This window comes from Pomacea canaliculata, linkage group LG7 (genome assembly GCF_003073045.1).
Source record: "Pomacea canaliculata isolate SZHN2017 linkage group LG7, ASM307304v1, whole genome shotgun sequence".
NCBI lineage: Eukaryota > Metazoa > Mollusca > Gastropoda > Architaenioglossa > Ampullariidae > Pomacea > Pomacea canaliculata.
The window spans coordinates 29447210-29461832 of NC_037596.1; the positions used below are offsets into that span (position 1 = coordinate 29447210).

The 14623-nt window shown below is 39.7% G+C and overlaps 1 protein-coding gene and 1 long non-coding RNA gene across 2 annotated transcripts; both read left to right on the forward strand.

The window, feature by feature from the left end:
• The first annotated feature begins 9839 nt into the window (after positions 1–9839).
• Positions 9840–11490, forward strand: LOC112569339. The gene is made up of 5 exons (XM_025247118.1): positions 9840–9925; positions 10261–10370; positions 10713–10880; positions 11113–11159; positions 11347–11490. Exons 1-5 carry the CDS (start codon positions 9843–9845, stop codon positions 11380–11382), a joined length of 444 nt encoding a protein of 147 aa, XP_025102903.1. The 5' UTR covers positions 9840–9842; the 3' UTR covers positions 11383–11490.
• Positions 11491–13203: 1713 nt separating this feature from the next.
• Positions 13204–14534, forward strand: LOC112569389. The gene is made up of 3 exons (XR_003100390.1): positions 13204–13337; positions 13592–13651; positions 14119–14534. It is a non-coding gene; the product is annotated as an uncharacterized LOC112569389 (long non-coding RNA).
• The last annotated feature ends 89 nt before the right edge of the window (positions 14535–14623 follow it).

Below are 14623 nucleotides of genomic sequence, written 5' to 3' on the forward strand. Positions count from 1 at the left end.
TCCGCCTCCACCACCTAAAAAGCAAAAAACCCAGGCGCAGGGTCGGTTAGAAGAAGATGAGCTTTTATCACAGTTATCACCTGATGTTGAAGAAGTATATCGCAAAAACTGGAGCGCAGTCAAAACCCATAAACGGTACGGAAAACATCAGTCGGTGTTTACGTTTTTTTGGGCTCCCAATGCCACTCCCCTATGGAGACAACGTCTCGTGGATCTTTTTGATTCTCAGAAGAAGCGTTTTAAAATTAATTTTTCCCACTCCTTTTTGTTAAAAAATAAAACTTCAAATGAGTTATCGTTTTTTCATGCCTCGGCCAACAACCACAGAGCACTAAAAAGCCCCCGTCTGATTTCTAACAAACAAGATTTTTTGGACTTTGTAAATCAAGTTCAAGACCACGACGCGTTGGAGCACGCCCAAAACGAACGTCCCGACAGTAAGGTGGCGGTGGAGGCCATCATGTCCACCTCCTTTTATGTCAACCCCATCGCCGACTTTCCTATCGGTTGTTGTACAGATGATGCTTTACCCGAATACATACAAAATAACAAAAGCCTGCATACACTTCAAACAGACGAACACAACAGACAGGCGTACCGTGACAATCTTTGTTTTTTTAGAGCCCTCGCATTACACCGTGGCGCCAACGCACACTCGTTACAGATCCCTGCGCGAGAACTGTTCAACCAATGGTCCGCGTCTGCTTCTTTTTCTGACTTTCCAGGAGTGACCCTGCTAGATCTGCCGAGTTTAGAAGATAAATTTAAAGTAAATATCGATGTTTTTCAGTTTGATGAGAGTCAGTCTCCTCCCATTCTCGTCCCCCTCCAGCGGAGCGCGTACAAGTATACAGACGTTCTCCGTCTTTTACATTACAAGCAACATTTCATGCACATCATCGACATCGACAAGCTCACACACGCGTTTCAATGTCCCAAGTGCGGAAAACTTTGGAAAAAAAATTGGATGATGGAGCGACACGAAAAGACATGTCAGGGGGATAAGGTAAAAGAGACGTATCAAGGCGGGGTCTATCAGGGTACACCCTCCGTCCTGGAAAGTTTACAATCGCACGGGTTTTCGGTCGATACGTCGTTTGTTTTTCCGTATAGGGCCACCTTTGATTTCGAAGTTTATTTTGATCGCTCTAACCTTCCCCAACCCCACAGCAACAACACGCGGTACACAGCACAACACGTTCCCCTGTCCGTGTCGGTAGCCAGTAACGTTCCAGATTTTGAATCGCCGGTTTGTTTCGTCAGCGACGGCGACTCTCAAAACTTGATCGATCGCATGGTCGATCATCTAGAAAAAATTTCGGACCGGTCTTATCTTTTATTATGTGAGCGATTTAGTGACGTGCTTACAGAGCTAGATGCTGTCGATCAACAACAAAACAACTCCCCTGATAGTATTCAAATTCCCACCGCCGCCCTCAGAGCCCGATTCGACGACTACTTGCGTCAACTACCGGTCATAGGGTTTAACTCGGGAAAATATGACATCAACGTCATCAAACCCTACCTCGTTCGCCGGTTTGTCCTTTGCGAAAAAGAAGCAGACGATGACGATGTTGACGAGACAAAAAACCCATTCAAGTTTGTGGTGAAGCGTCACAACGCATTTTTGTGCATTTGCACCCAAAAGCTGAAATTTCTAGACGTCGTCAACTTTCTCGCGCCGGGATTTAGTTACGCAAAGTACTTGGCTGCCTACAACGTCACAGAACAAAAAGGTTTCTTCCCCTACGAATACGTCACCTCTCTCGACACACTACAAGAACAGCAACTCCCTCCCCACGCCGCGTTTTATTCGACACTCAAACAGAGCAACATCACAGACGAGCAGTACGCCTACTGTCAACAGGTCTGGGAGACTCGCAACATGACGTCGCTGCGAGATTTTCTGATGTGGTACAACAACCTCGACGTTGTGCCTTTTCTGCAAGCGCTCGACAACCAGATCACGTTCTATGCTACTCTCGGTGTAGACATGGTGAAAGACGCTATTTCGGCTCCCGGCATCACACTGCGCTATCTCTTCAAAACTCTGCCTTCCGACGTCTACTTTTCTCTTTTCGATGACAAAACAAAAGACATCCACTCGCTGCTTCGCGACAACATCACAGGCGGTCCCTCCATCATTTTTCACCGCCATCACGAAAAATCTCACACGTTTATTCGCAACGACATCAGCAAACCCGTACAAAGCATTGAGGGCTTTGATGCCAACGCCTTGTATCTCTGGGCCTTATGTCAAAACATGCCGACGGAACACCCGATCATCCGTAAAAAAGAAAATAATTTCAAGGGGAAAAAAAGAGACGTGTACGGTCAAAAGAGTCGCGAGTGGTTAGAGTGGGTCATGTTTTCTAAAAAACATTCACATTCGACATAAATTTAATCAAAAGAAAAACAGTTAGGAAAAAAGGCGAATTCGCGTCGATGGGTGGCATTCGGAAACGCAGACCGTCTATCAGTTTCACGGCTGTCTTTTTCACGGACACGAAAACTGCTCCCTCACGCGCGGTCGCGTCATCAACCCGTTTAACAAAAAGCCACTCGTCGAGTTGCGGGAAAAAACGCGCGAGATCACCGCGTACTTACAAAACGTCGTCGGTGTTGCTGTGCAAGAAATGTGGGAGTGCAAATGAGAAAGACAAAAAAAGACCAACCCCCAAATCTCCACCGTTATACGCTGTAAAAAGCTCCCCTCCTACAGTTCCAAACGATATCCCACCGAAAACGACATTTTAGCCGCCGTGAAAGACGAAACGCTGTTTGGCCTGGTGCAGTGCGATCTTCACGTCCCCGAGGCGTTGCGTGAGCGGTTTAGCGAGATGACGCCCATCTTCAAAAACATTCATGTCACGCGCTCCGACATTGGTCCTTTCATGCGAGCGTACGCGGAAAAATATAAACTGTTGACCGGTTCCACAAAAACGCTCATCGGCAGCTATGTCGGCAACAAAGTTTTACTAGCGACTCCTTTGTTAAAATGGTATCTTGAAAATGGTCTCATAGTCACTTGCGTTTACCTGTGATAGAATACCAACCCAAACCTTGCTTTAAGGCCTTTGGCGACATGGTCACCAGCGCGCGACGCCAAGGAGAGACCGATCCGTCCAAAAACATTCTGAGCGAAACGTTCAAACTGCTAGGCAACAGTGCTTACGGCAAGACGCTCACCAACATCGCCAGGCACTGCGACATTTACTACGTCGGTGACTCTGACTGTGAAAAACTGATAAACGACAGTCGCTTTCAAAAACTGACGGAACTGACGGAAGACTTGTACGAGGTAGAGATGGCCAAAAAGAACATCAACTGGGGCCTCCCCTTGCAAATTGGCTATTTCGTCTACCAGTACGCCAAACTGAGAATGCTTCAGTTTTATTACGACTGCGTGGACAAGTACGTAGACCGCAGCAACTTTCAGCTGTGCGAGATGGACACGGACTCGCTGTACATGGCTTTGGCGGCACCTCGCTTCGAAGATGCCGTCCGTCCTGAATTGCAACAACAGTTTTTTCAAGAATACACGCAATGGTTCCCGGACAAGCATGCGACCAACATCACCGAGACTTTTGTGCACAGCAAAACAAACCACAAACCCTGGACCCCTCTGCCTGTCCTGCCTGTCTCCAACGCGCTCGCGACGACAAACGCACACCGGGCTTGTTTAAAACAGAGTACACAGGCGATGGCATCGTAGCTCTCTGCAGCAAAACTTACATTTGTTTCGGTGACACGCAAAAACTCAGCACCAAGGGGCTAAACAAATACCAAATCAACTTGACCACAGCCATTTCAAAACAGGTTTTACAGACACAGCAAGCCAGCGGTGGATGCAACACGGTTTCAAAACAGATGGTAAATCTATGTTTACCTACCAACAACACCGCAACTCCTTGTCCTCTCTGTACATCAAGCGAAAGGTCCTTGCCGATGGGGTGACTACCGTACCGTTGGATATTTGAGACTGCTGCTCCCGTTTAGACTGCGATATCTTCAAAGCGTTGATAAAAGTTTTTCTTGTTCTTTGTGCGTCAAACACATTTTTGCCAGTCAAACAAAAGCCCTGCCTCCTCGTGGCGACTGGTGGACAAAGTTTATTAAAGTTTATACTTTTCTAAGCTTTGACGAAATGGGCTCTTTCAATACATTTTCCACAAATACAAAAACAACCATCACTCGGGTATGACAAGATGAGGGGGTATGACAAAATGGCCGCCACGCTCGTGACCTCATCAAGATGGCCACCTCCATGCCACTTCCGGCAAGATGGCCGACAAGATGGCCGCCACGGATATGACCTCATCAAGATGGACGCACCCATGCGACTTCCGGCAAGATGGTCGACAGGATGGCCGCGCACGGATATGACCTCATCAAAATGGCCGTCTCCATGCCACTTCCGGCAAGATGGCCGCCCCCGTGCGACTTCCGGCGGGTGTGACGTCACGGCTCCCCAAAACGGCTCCCCAAATAGGGGGTGAAAACAACATGCCTATACTACTCACACATATACAGAGACTTTTCATTTTCCCGGAGGCTTCCGACAAGGGTGTGTAGACAGTCCTCCTATAATCTCTCTTATCATGACTAGAATATCCGATATGCTATCTACCAAAGGCAGGCACGGTATCCAGCTTCGCCCTGGTCTAGTTGAACTGTTCCTTCTTATGTTTGCATAAACTGCCTCACTAACTCATACCAGAAGCTTAAATTAGAAATAAAATTTAGAAAAACTAAGGTAGTGGTCCTTGAGATAGGAGATTTCTATAAAAGAAGGGAAAATTGCAGCATACAATGCTAAGCGACATGTGTGTGCGTCTAAAGATCAAGTTCGGCAACTCGACACTTGAGACTACGCGGCTTGTTGTCTCCCCTGCCTGACGCCTACACACACAAACAACAACAGACACACACTGTGACTAGACCTGCTGCAGATCAATTCAAGTAACAGATTCATGAATTCACTGAAGTGTAGAAATAAATAATAAGACATATTGCTGGAGGATCGTTTGCCAGCACGTGCAGATTATTTCCCTGTGAAACATTCACCGCGTGTTCTCATACATCATCGGATAATCTTGTGTTTATTACAGCACACAGTCACCTGTCACACGTACTTACAGATTACAAGGCAGCAGATTTTTTCTATATCACAAGCTTCGTCTTGATTTATTGGTTTGATCCTCAGGAATCAAAGTATATATATTCCGCTACCTACTGTCCGTACACACATCACAACAAGTTCTCTTGGTTCCATCGAATTACTTCTTCTTCAAACGGTAAATATATTGTAAGATTAAAAAAATTATATAATACCAAATTCATTTGTATAATGCATCAGCTGCAGTTACCTGACTAAACATGTATACCAAGAAATATTTCTTGAGATCATCTGAGGGACATGCCGCTGTTGTTATAGTCTAAGGGAAGTAATCAAACCAAGACTAATAAAAAAAACAAGTTAACAATCGAAAAATATTAGAGGTAATGTGTAATTTTTGTTGTTGACAGGCCAAACTAATTCGAAGATTTTTATCATGAAGGTTGTCATTCTTTCCTGTCTTCTAGCTGCAGTTCTTGGGTAAGAGCTCGTATTTTTAAGACTTTTAGAGAATTCTAAACTAGTTATGAGTGACGCTTGAAGATTTTTAAATTCAGTAAATATTCTCAGACGCTTCCTTTTTTCACAGCATATAGTTCACTGCGATAAATAAGTTTAATGAATAAGAATAATGAAAATCTCGGACAGATACATAGCAACCCTCCTCTCTCTCTCTCTCTCTCTCTCTCTCTCACACACACACACATAAACACACAGGCACCAAAATGACATCCAGTTAACATCAACAAATGAATGCATGACTAACATAAGACGACGACTAAACCGTTTGATTTATTCTTTCAGGGTGGGCTACGACGAAGTTCAAAGAGCTTTCGCTGCTGTCGACTTAGACGATGATGGGGTTATACAGCGAGATGAACTGATGACAGTCTTCGAAAAAAGAGACGCAAACAGTAATCGTCATTATTACCATCATCATTTTCGTCGTCGTCTTCGTCAGCGATGACAGCATTACCTTTAAATCCCCTTTTCTAATCTTCCGCGTCTCATTATCTGATTTTTTTATTTTATTTTACTTATTATTTCCGTTAAGGCTACCGACAAGCACTCTATAGCACAGAAAACTGTGTAGATACTTTACATTTTAAACATCTTATATTAAGAATAAGAATAATAAAAATGTTGATGCTCATTAAGCCGGTCTGCGGATGTGTATTAAACTGAAGAGATATCTGAATTTTTTTCACATATCTTATTCGCAGAGGACAAAACCATAACCATTGAAGAGTATACAGCTACTCAGGTACAAGGGACACCCGAGCTTGTGATTCAGGGTAATTTCAACTACTACGACAAACTAGATGGCGCTGCTGACGGCGTGATCTCTCTGTCCATTGTTCCTGTACTGTTTGACATCTTCGACGCTGACGGTGAGTGTGACTGCTTTGACACCAGGACATTAATGGGTAGAAACAAAAGGTATTTCTAGCTCATACCTACAGAGAGGATCGTACAAAGGACACTTGAAAATGTTATCTTTTATCGTTGAAGAATACCTTTTGTGACTTTGAATTTAATTTAGTGTTTTTAAATATGTTGCTTGCTTAAATTTAAAATCGTTTTATGTTGTGAGCTTCACTTTTCAAACAACTGAACTGAATTTTCAGATGACGGGGAAATCACACTTGAAGATTGTCAGTCGAGTCTTCCACAGGTAATATTTGATAGATATCATCATCATGCTCATGCTCTTTACCTTCCTCTTCAACGAAATCCTGCTCCTTCTCTTTCGCCTCCTACTTCTCCTCTACCACATCATCATCGTCGTCGTCGTCGTCGTCGTCGTCGTCGTCGTCATAATCATCGTCATCCTCCTTAACTCACAGCGAGAAGTCGGGGCTGTACAAACCATCGTAAAGGAAGAGGAGATAACACAGCAGGATGAAAGGTGTGACCTTCCAACTAATCCTTATCACCTTTAAGTAGTTGTCCCATCGTGCATGCTTGAGAGCATAAAAACATTACATATAAAATAAGTAGTTAAAAAGATTCTTCTCAACTTTGTCAGGTACAGTACGCAATGAGATAAATGTGATTGATGACACTTGTCACACCTAATCATATTTTTGTCTTGTCAGATATTAAATAACATCCAAAACGAGATTGTGGCCTTATATGCAGCTTAACAGGCTGATACATGTGACACCTGACAGAGAAAGGGAGCTGATGTGTTAGCAAGTAAGGCTATATAACAGCAAGACACTGGACAGAGACTTCTAATAAAATTCAAAATGTTTGAAATGAACGATGGTGGCTTTTTGTTATGTGTTCTGTAAGCAGATATTGATAATAAGAAGCCATAATAGGAGAGGCAACAAAAACATAATTAATTAATACGATCCCTGTTTTGAATTGACGTGTGGAATTGACGGAAGGAGAAAGAAAGCTCACAAAATTTTACAAAACATTTTATACCTACATTCACACAAAGTCACACGGTGTGGTGTTTCAGTAATTACCGTCTGATTACTAATTGGTTTCTAAGGGAAAACAATGGCAAAAAGAAGATATTTATTTTGACTGATTTTGTTTATATCATTTAAATTATTTATTTAATTATTTATCTAATTAAAATTAAAAAGGGAAGTAAACCTCAAAGCTGGCTGCTAGTTAAGTTGTCCTTACCTCCCTTTATCCTCGGCAAACATAACGAAGCTCAGCATCTCCGAGAAGAATAATTTTTCAATAATTTTCTGCTTTGCTCTTTATCACACGATGTCTTTTTTCTAAATTCTCTGTATTGATCCTTATCACATTCTCTCGTTTTTCTATATTCTACAACCTTAAGGTTTTATTCTCTTGTCTCATTGAAGCTCTTGTTTCGTCCAATAATGCCTAAAGAGGCTCAACTCCTTCAGAGTATTGTATCTTATCATATAATCCTTTTTTTATATTCTGTATGCTTTAGGTTTTATTCTCTTGTCTCACTGAGGCTTTTGCAATAATCGCTAAAGAGGCTCAACTCCTTCAGAGCAGCATAAGCTTAAGTTAGACAAATCTCATTGACCACAGTAAATGTTAGGAGCAGGTTTTTGAGAAAAAAGTCATTCCATATCTCTTTAGTCGACCTTGTTGTAGAATCATGGGTAAAATCATTTGTTTTGGTTTCTAGTAAATGTTTTGATACCTAGTGGTTTGTTAGAAGGACGATTTCTGACTAAGAGAGTAGACGACTAAAGTCTAAAGAGTGACAAACGGACATTTGGAAAACATTTCATCAAATACAACTTTTATCTGCTGGGTATAGAGCATAATGGGATAGACATACAAGACACAAGATACAAAACTGAGTTACCTCTTAAACGGGCAGTACATTTAAACAAAGAAAACTAGAAGTTTCGTAAACATCATAAATGTAATTTCTTAGAGTGAAATGTTAATTCTAGCGTTAAAGAAAAAAAGTAAGAAAGACTATTGTTGAACTTCCGTGAAAAAAAAAAAAGATTATTTTTTAACAACCGTCAGCATTTACTGCGTTCTTTACTTATAAAGAGGTGTATCTCTCCGTTTTTGTGTTAGAGTGAGCGATGGGGAGAGAAAGCGCGTGTTGTTTTTATTGTTGTTGTTTCTTTCTTTCATTTTTTTATTTCTTTTTTTTTTCTTCTTTCTTATTGCCTCCCCTGCATGACGCCTACACATACACAAAGGGACATAGAGACATTCAGAAAAAAATTCGCAAATTCACTGAAATTTTAAAATAAATATTTGGATTTATTGCTGGGTAATTAATAATCCTCACCACTTCTTCACATCCATCATGAGATTTTCTTAATTTTATGGTAAAACGCCTCCTCGCTAGTCACATTTACTTACAGTTTAAAAGCAGTAGATGTTTTCCTTATGACAAGCTTAGTCTTGTGTTATAAATCTCTTTTTCACGAATCACAGTATATATTTGGCCCTGCCATCTACTGACCACACACACCACAACCCAAGTTCCTTTGGTACAACTGACTTGCTTCTACTTCAAACAGTAAGTACACTGTAAGATATTAAAAAAATATTATATACCTTATACAATATAGCTTACATTGTTTCAGCTGCTACTTTTGCAAATTATATTATCTGATCTTTACCTGAGTATTACTGTATATAAACTCCTCTTTCGGCATGTGTTTGTATTACAATATCATTACTAAACCATTTTAGTAGATAATCCACGATTTAAATTAAAAATGAAGACACTTTGTCATATTAAGTTAAACGATCTTCCAACGGTCTCGACTGTACAGCGATTGTTTCTACGGTCTTATGAAGTGCTGACTAAAATAACCAAATAACAAAACCATTATTCATCATCATAATCAGGGTGAATAAACCTTTGTCACTTGATTTGGTATCTATTCAACACGTGAAATATATTGTCTCGCCCATATTGATGTCAAGAAGTTGTGGACAAAACCTCGACTTCTTATTTTCTGACAAGTATTCTTTTCAGTCTCATGTTGTCTAAACATTTGTTCCTAAGTTATTGCCTAAACGACGACTGAGTGTCAATACACAAATAACCCTAACCCTAACCCTAACCCTTTATACTTTCGCTCCTAAAATATTTAGACACTTAGATAACTGGATAATGTGTTCAATATTATACCAAACTGAAAGGTTTTCGGGTTTAACATAAAGTCAGATTTAAGGGTTTAAAAAAGATTTTTCAAGGAAACATGAGTACTAAAGTTCAGAACATTACTTGCTATATTTTATGACAGATCAACTTGAAGTTTACCTGACATATTTCGTCATTAAGCTTATCATCTTTCTTGGTCTTCTGGCTGTTGTGCTTGGGTAAGTGTCGATGTCTTTGGTTTAACAAAGAAAACAATCTGTAATTTTTATTACACTAGTTTAAGGGTGGCAGATGTAGACTAGTACATCTGAGTAATTCTAACGGTAAAGTGTCGTCAGAACTAATTAGTTTCTTTTAATAACCGATAAAATGAGATATATCAATGATTTAAGATTCTTATTAAATTCCATTTTCTCAACATATAACTTCTAGCAGCAGATAACTGTACATAGCTTGCATATTACTGCACACACACACACACACACACTAGCACCAGTGTCGGTGTCATGTGATCGTCTGATCAAAGAACTGCAAAATGTTTCGTTGTTTTCAGAGATAAAACCAACAGACTGCCCCAGCTGTTCTACCTCATCGACAGTGACAACGATGGGGTTATTAACATCAATGAAATGAAGATTGGTTATGACAGTGAAGATGTGAATGGTAATTAATATTATCATTGTCATCATCCATTATCTGGTATATTATTCTGTAAAATACATATACCCTATGGAATTAGCCATCGCAAAGAATACATAAAATAATACTCTCACAATTTCAAATTATAAATTGTTTTCAGTTGACGCCCGGAGTGTACTCTAACCAAAATTATATTATCCACTTTGATGAATGTCAATAAGAATCCGTGAAAATGTCTACTAAAAGAAACACGGGGAAGTTGCTGGATAAAGTGTCTGTGCACCATGACAGTGGGATTTAGGTGATGACTATTTATTAAAAAAAAAAAGCATTTGCACTCGATTTGTAAACAAATTACTCTGGCAGGCTATGGAGTGCTGACCTTTGACGAATTCGCTGCTGGTTCGCATCCCGGGTCACCCCCTCTTGATCTGCAGAGCGCTTTCGACTTCTTCGATGAACTGGACCAGAAGAAAGACGGCAAAGTCGATAAGTCTGCTGTCGTCATCCTCTTCAATGGCCTCGACGAAGACTGTGAGTTTGATATCTTTTTAAGTAAGTTCCTTGGGATGAATAATCTGAAAGTATTAAATAATTATTTTAAAAATCATTTTAAAAAAGTAACTCTTCAAATGATTGATTTTAATGCTCGTCACTGTTTTCATCAACCCGTCAACTGTTTCTTTGTTTAGAAGTAAATAATAAGCTGATCGTATTTGTGTGTTTTATGCAGCACTAATTATCTAAACTGTATTTATATTTTCAGACGACGGTGTACTCTCTCTTGCGGAGTTCTCTCGCAATTACTCTCTGGTAATATAATCAGCTCATCAACAAACAGACAAGCAAACAAACAAACAAGCAGATACATAAATATAAGATGGGTAACGACTGTGAGATAAAAAAAATGAATCCTGTAGGTTATAAGTTGGAAATGTTAAGTATTCAGTGTAGGTAGTGAAAATGTTTATTCGTACTTGATTTTGTTTCGGTTTTCCAGATGTTCGGCGGAAACAGTCACGATGAGTCGATCTAGTCTGAGTATTAGCTAAAAATGACTACTGGAAAAAAGGACAAATAAATTTCTAGTCTGAGTATTAACAGGCTGCTAAAAATGACTACTGGAAAAAGGGACAAATAAATTTTTTGAAGTTTGAACAATGGTCACAGTTTTTTGTTGTTTGTTTTAGAGGTGTGGTGTTAACAATGCCTCTTGCATTACGATTTCCACTGTTAAACCTCCGTTCATTCCTGACTGTTCTTTTACTTTAAAAAATTTTAGAGAGTGGTTAGAGGATTCTTCTTGTGTCTGGTACGTGCATCTCGACGGTCACTTGCGGACGAGACCTAAGACAGGAACAAAAATCTGAATTTAGGAAAATAGTTTAATGGTAACAAGAATTCTTACACAATTGTATTTTGTTTCATCTGCAGGCCTATTCTTTCTGGGTGTTTTGAACCAGTCCAATAATGTAAATCGTTTGTCATTGAAAGCTATAGGTTCAAACCTTTAGTTATGTGTGACTCACAGCCTGCTGAGAGGGTTGGAGTAGCACTGCGAAATAGAGCTTCACTTTAAGCCCATTAGGCAAGCTTGCTGACTCAACACTACAAAATCACAGACCAAGAGCGTGACAAAAGTGTGACAAAGTTTGACTAGTATCCTCTCCCGGCAAGCACTTTGTCAAACTCACTTGAAACTGAAAACACGGATCGGTGTGTGCATTGTACATTCTACTAACAAGCAATACACACTCTGTAAAGTCACGTTTATTTCGAAAATAAAGCGAAGAGCGTTAAAAAATAACAGTCATTTGACAGGTTTCATTCATTATGGTTGAATGATCTGATTATCTCGCTAATTCTTTCGGTCTCTTTCTCTTTCATCGTTTTCTGGAATGTTGATTGATTTCAATGCTAACTTATAATTTTTCTTTATTTTTCGATTGTAAAATGCTGCCTTTTATTGTAATTCCAACACTGCGAAAAAGAGACTGGATGATGCCACTGACCGCGAAGCACATTGTTATAAAGGAATTAAAACAATCTAGCAGCAGGGGTGTGATCGTACTCCGTATTTGTTGTTACATAAGAACTTTAGAAGAGAAAACAATAGCAAACAGAATATATCTTTCTAACTTATTCTGTTTATATTATTTAAATTATTTATTTAATTTAATTTATATATATTTTTAAAGGGAAGTAAACGCGTAAGTTGGCTAGTTAAGCTGTCGTTATCTCCCTTTATCTTTGGCAAACATAACAAAGCCAGCATCTCCGCGAACAATACAGACGATTGGTGAACAGACACATTTACTCACACAGACTGAGAGAATGCTCTAAATCTCGTACGGAGGAGCAAAGGAAAAAAAAAGAAAAAGAAAAGAAAAGACCGATGACTAGAGCACGACTTGTCAGACACCTAACAGATGAGATGTGAAAGAAAGACGGTTAATTTTCGTTAGTAGACTCATGCTGTTTAAATTTTATTTCCTGTCTGGCTCTCTCTGTCTACTTTTTCTTGTCTTTCTCTGTTCTTCTGCTTGTCCTGACTGTTGATCGAATCGTCTTTGTATCGATGTGATTGTTTGTATGTGTCTCCACCTGGCTAGCGTTTTTATCATTTTCATTATTTTGTCAGTATAAAATTAAGGTAAATCAAACGGTCGCGACCCTACGCTCCTCGATGAGTAACAAGAAATAGCTAAATTCTTTCATACACCTATATGTCCTTTTTCTGTTAATTTTCTACGGCTTGTGCACGAAACAAGATTGCCGACTCTCTCCTCTTGGTGCCATTAATGACTTATCTCTTCTTCACTGAGTTGTTTATCTCACAAACAATAACAACGTCAGCCGCCACGTAACATCACAGCGTCACGTGATAAACACCGTCACGTGGTCTCGATACAAACTGAAGGAAAAATCAGTTTATTCAGTCGCTGTTACCAGAAATCGCGCACTGTGTAACCGTCATTAGCATCTGTGAAGGTAGGCAGTGTGTCTGTGTCTTATTCCAGTATGTGTTTGTGTAAATCAATGGGCAGGTAAAAATTATGGATTTTTTTTTTAAAAAATAATTTATAAATATCTTGATAATTCAGCGACAACCGTTAAGTGGTAAAAATATTTTATTTATTATTAAATTTTATTAAATAAAATAAATTATTAAATAAAAGAATTTTTAAACTCAGATTAGGATGTGTGATTTTTAACTCACTTAATTTTGAGAGTTTCTCTTGCAGATGAGGGCGATGATGCTGTTGATGGTGCTGGTAGCTCTGCCTGGTACGGTGTCACTGCTAGTAAGTTGAATGAATACAACTACCTTCCGACAACATTACTGCATTCAGTTCAGTTGTATCCTTGCTAAAGTTTCTCTCTTCCTATGATGGATTGTTTTTACATTACTGCTTACTTCACCAGTACAAAATTCACCAATTTAAAGGAAATAGCTTTCAATCTAATCAGCTTCTCCGTGAAAATGTGTGGTTGGATGCATACTTCCTGTAAACAGGTAATAACAAACTGGTTTATTTGATTAACAAACAAGCGTCTATTGCTTACTGAAAGTTTTCTCTATTCTGTACATTTTATTTACTTTTGTGACCCGTGAGAAGTAAAGGTTTTATTCAGGATTAATACCACCTTTACTTGTCCTGCGGGTGTGCACGTGAGTGGGTGTGTCTTTGTGTGTGTGTGTGCGAGAGTCTGTATGTATGGGTGGGTTATGTTACATTTATGTGAGTGTTTACACTTACATGTGTTGCAGTGCTATGGCAAAGGAATAACATGCTGGATGCAGGGTAGACCAGAAATGCTTAAGCGTACTTGCTGTCAAGGTCTGACATGTTCAAAAGGTTCTAGTTACAAGAAATACATATGCAGGTGATTGGATATCTATCTGCCTCTGACATTTGTAGCGGTCGAAGACGGTCATCACGAGTAGAAATTACAGGTGTTTTACTGCTTGCACCTGACTTCATCACCTGTCGAACGGCTCAGCAAGTGTCGGTGTAAGAGACGAGCTGGAGAATATTTCAAAGCACTTGAACTTGTTGGGGAAAACTTGCACGACGGATTTTTCCAAATGTCGGTGTCCGCCATCTTTTTTTGGATCTCGGGATACGATTTCGCCTATGGCACCTCCCGCTTTACCTTCAGTGAGAATAAACCAATTGAGACTTATTCTTTCCTTCACTTATGATCAGAATGATGGACTGACTGCATCTCAAGCCTTTTTTTTTTTTTTTACAAAATATTGAAATGAAATAGGT

Bases quoted from the DNA above. Each gene is read 5' to 3' on its own strand.
- LOC112569339 (XM_025247118.1), top strand. From the start codon at position 9,843: ATGACAGATCAACTTGAAGTTTACCTGACATATTTCGTCATTAAGCTT. The intron at 9,926-10,260 runs GTAAGTGTCGAT...CGTTGTTTTCAG, and splicing joins CTTCTGGCTGTTGTGCTTGG to AGATAAAACCAACAGACTGC. The intron at 11,160-11,346 runs GTAATATAATCA...TCGGTTTTCCAG, and splicing joins TCTCTCGCAATTACTCTCTG to ATGTTCGGCGGAAACAGTCA.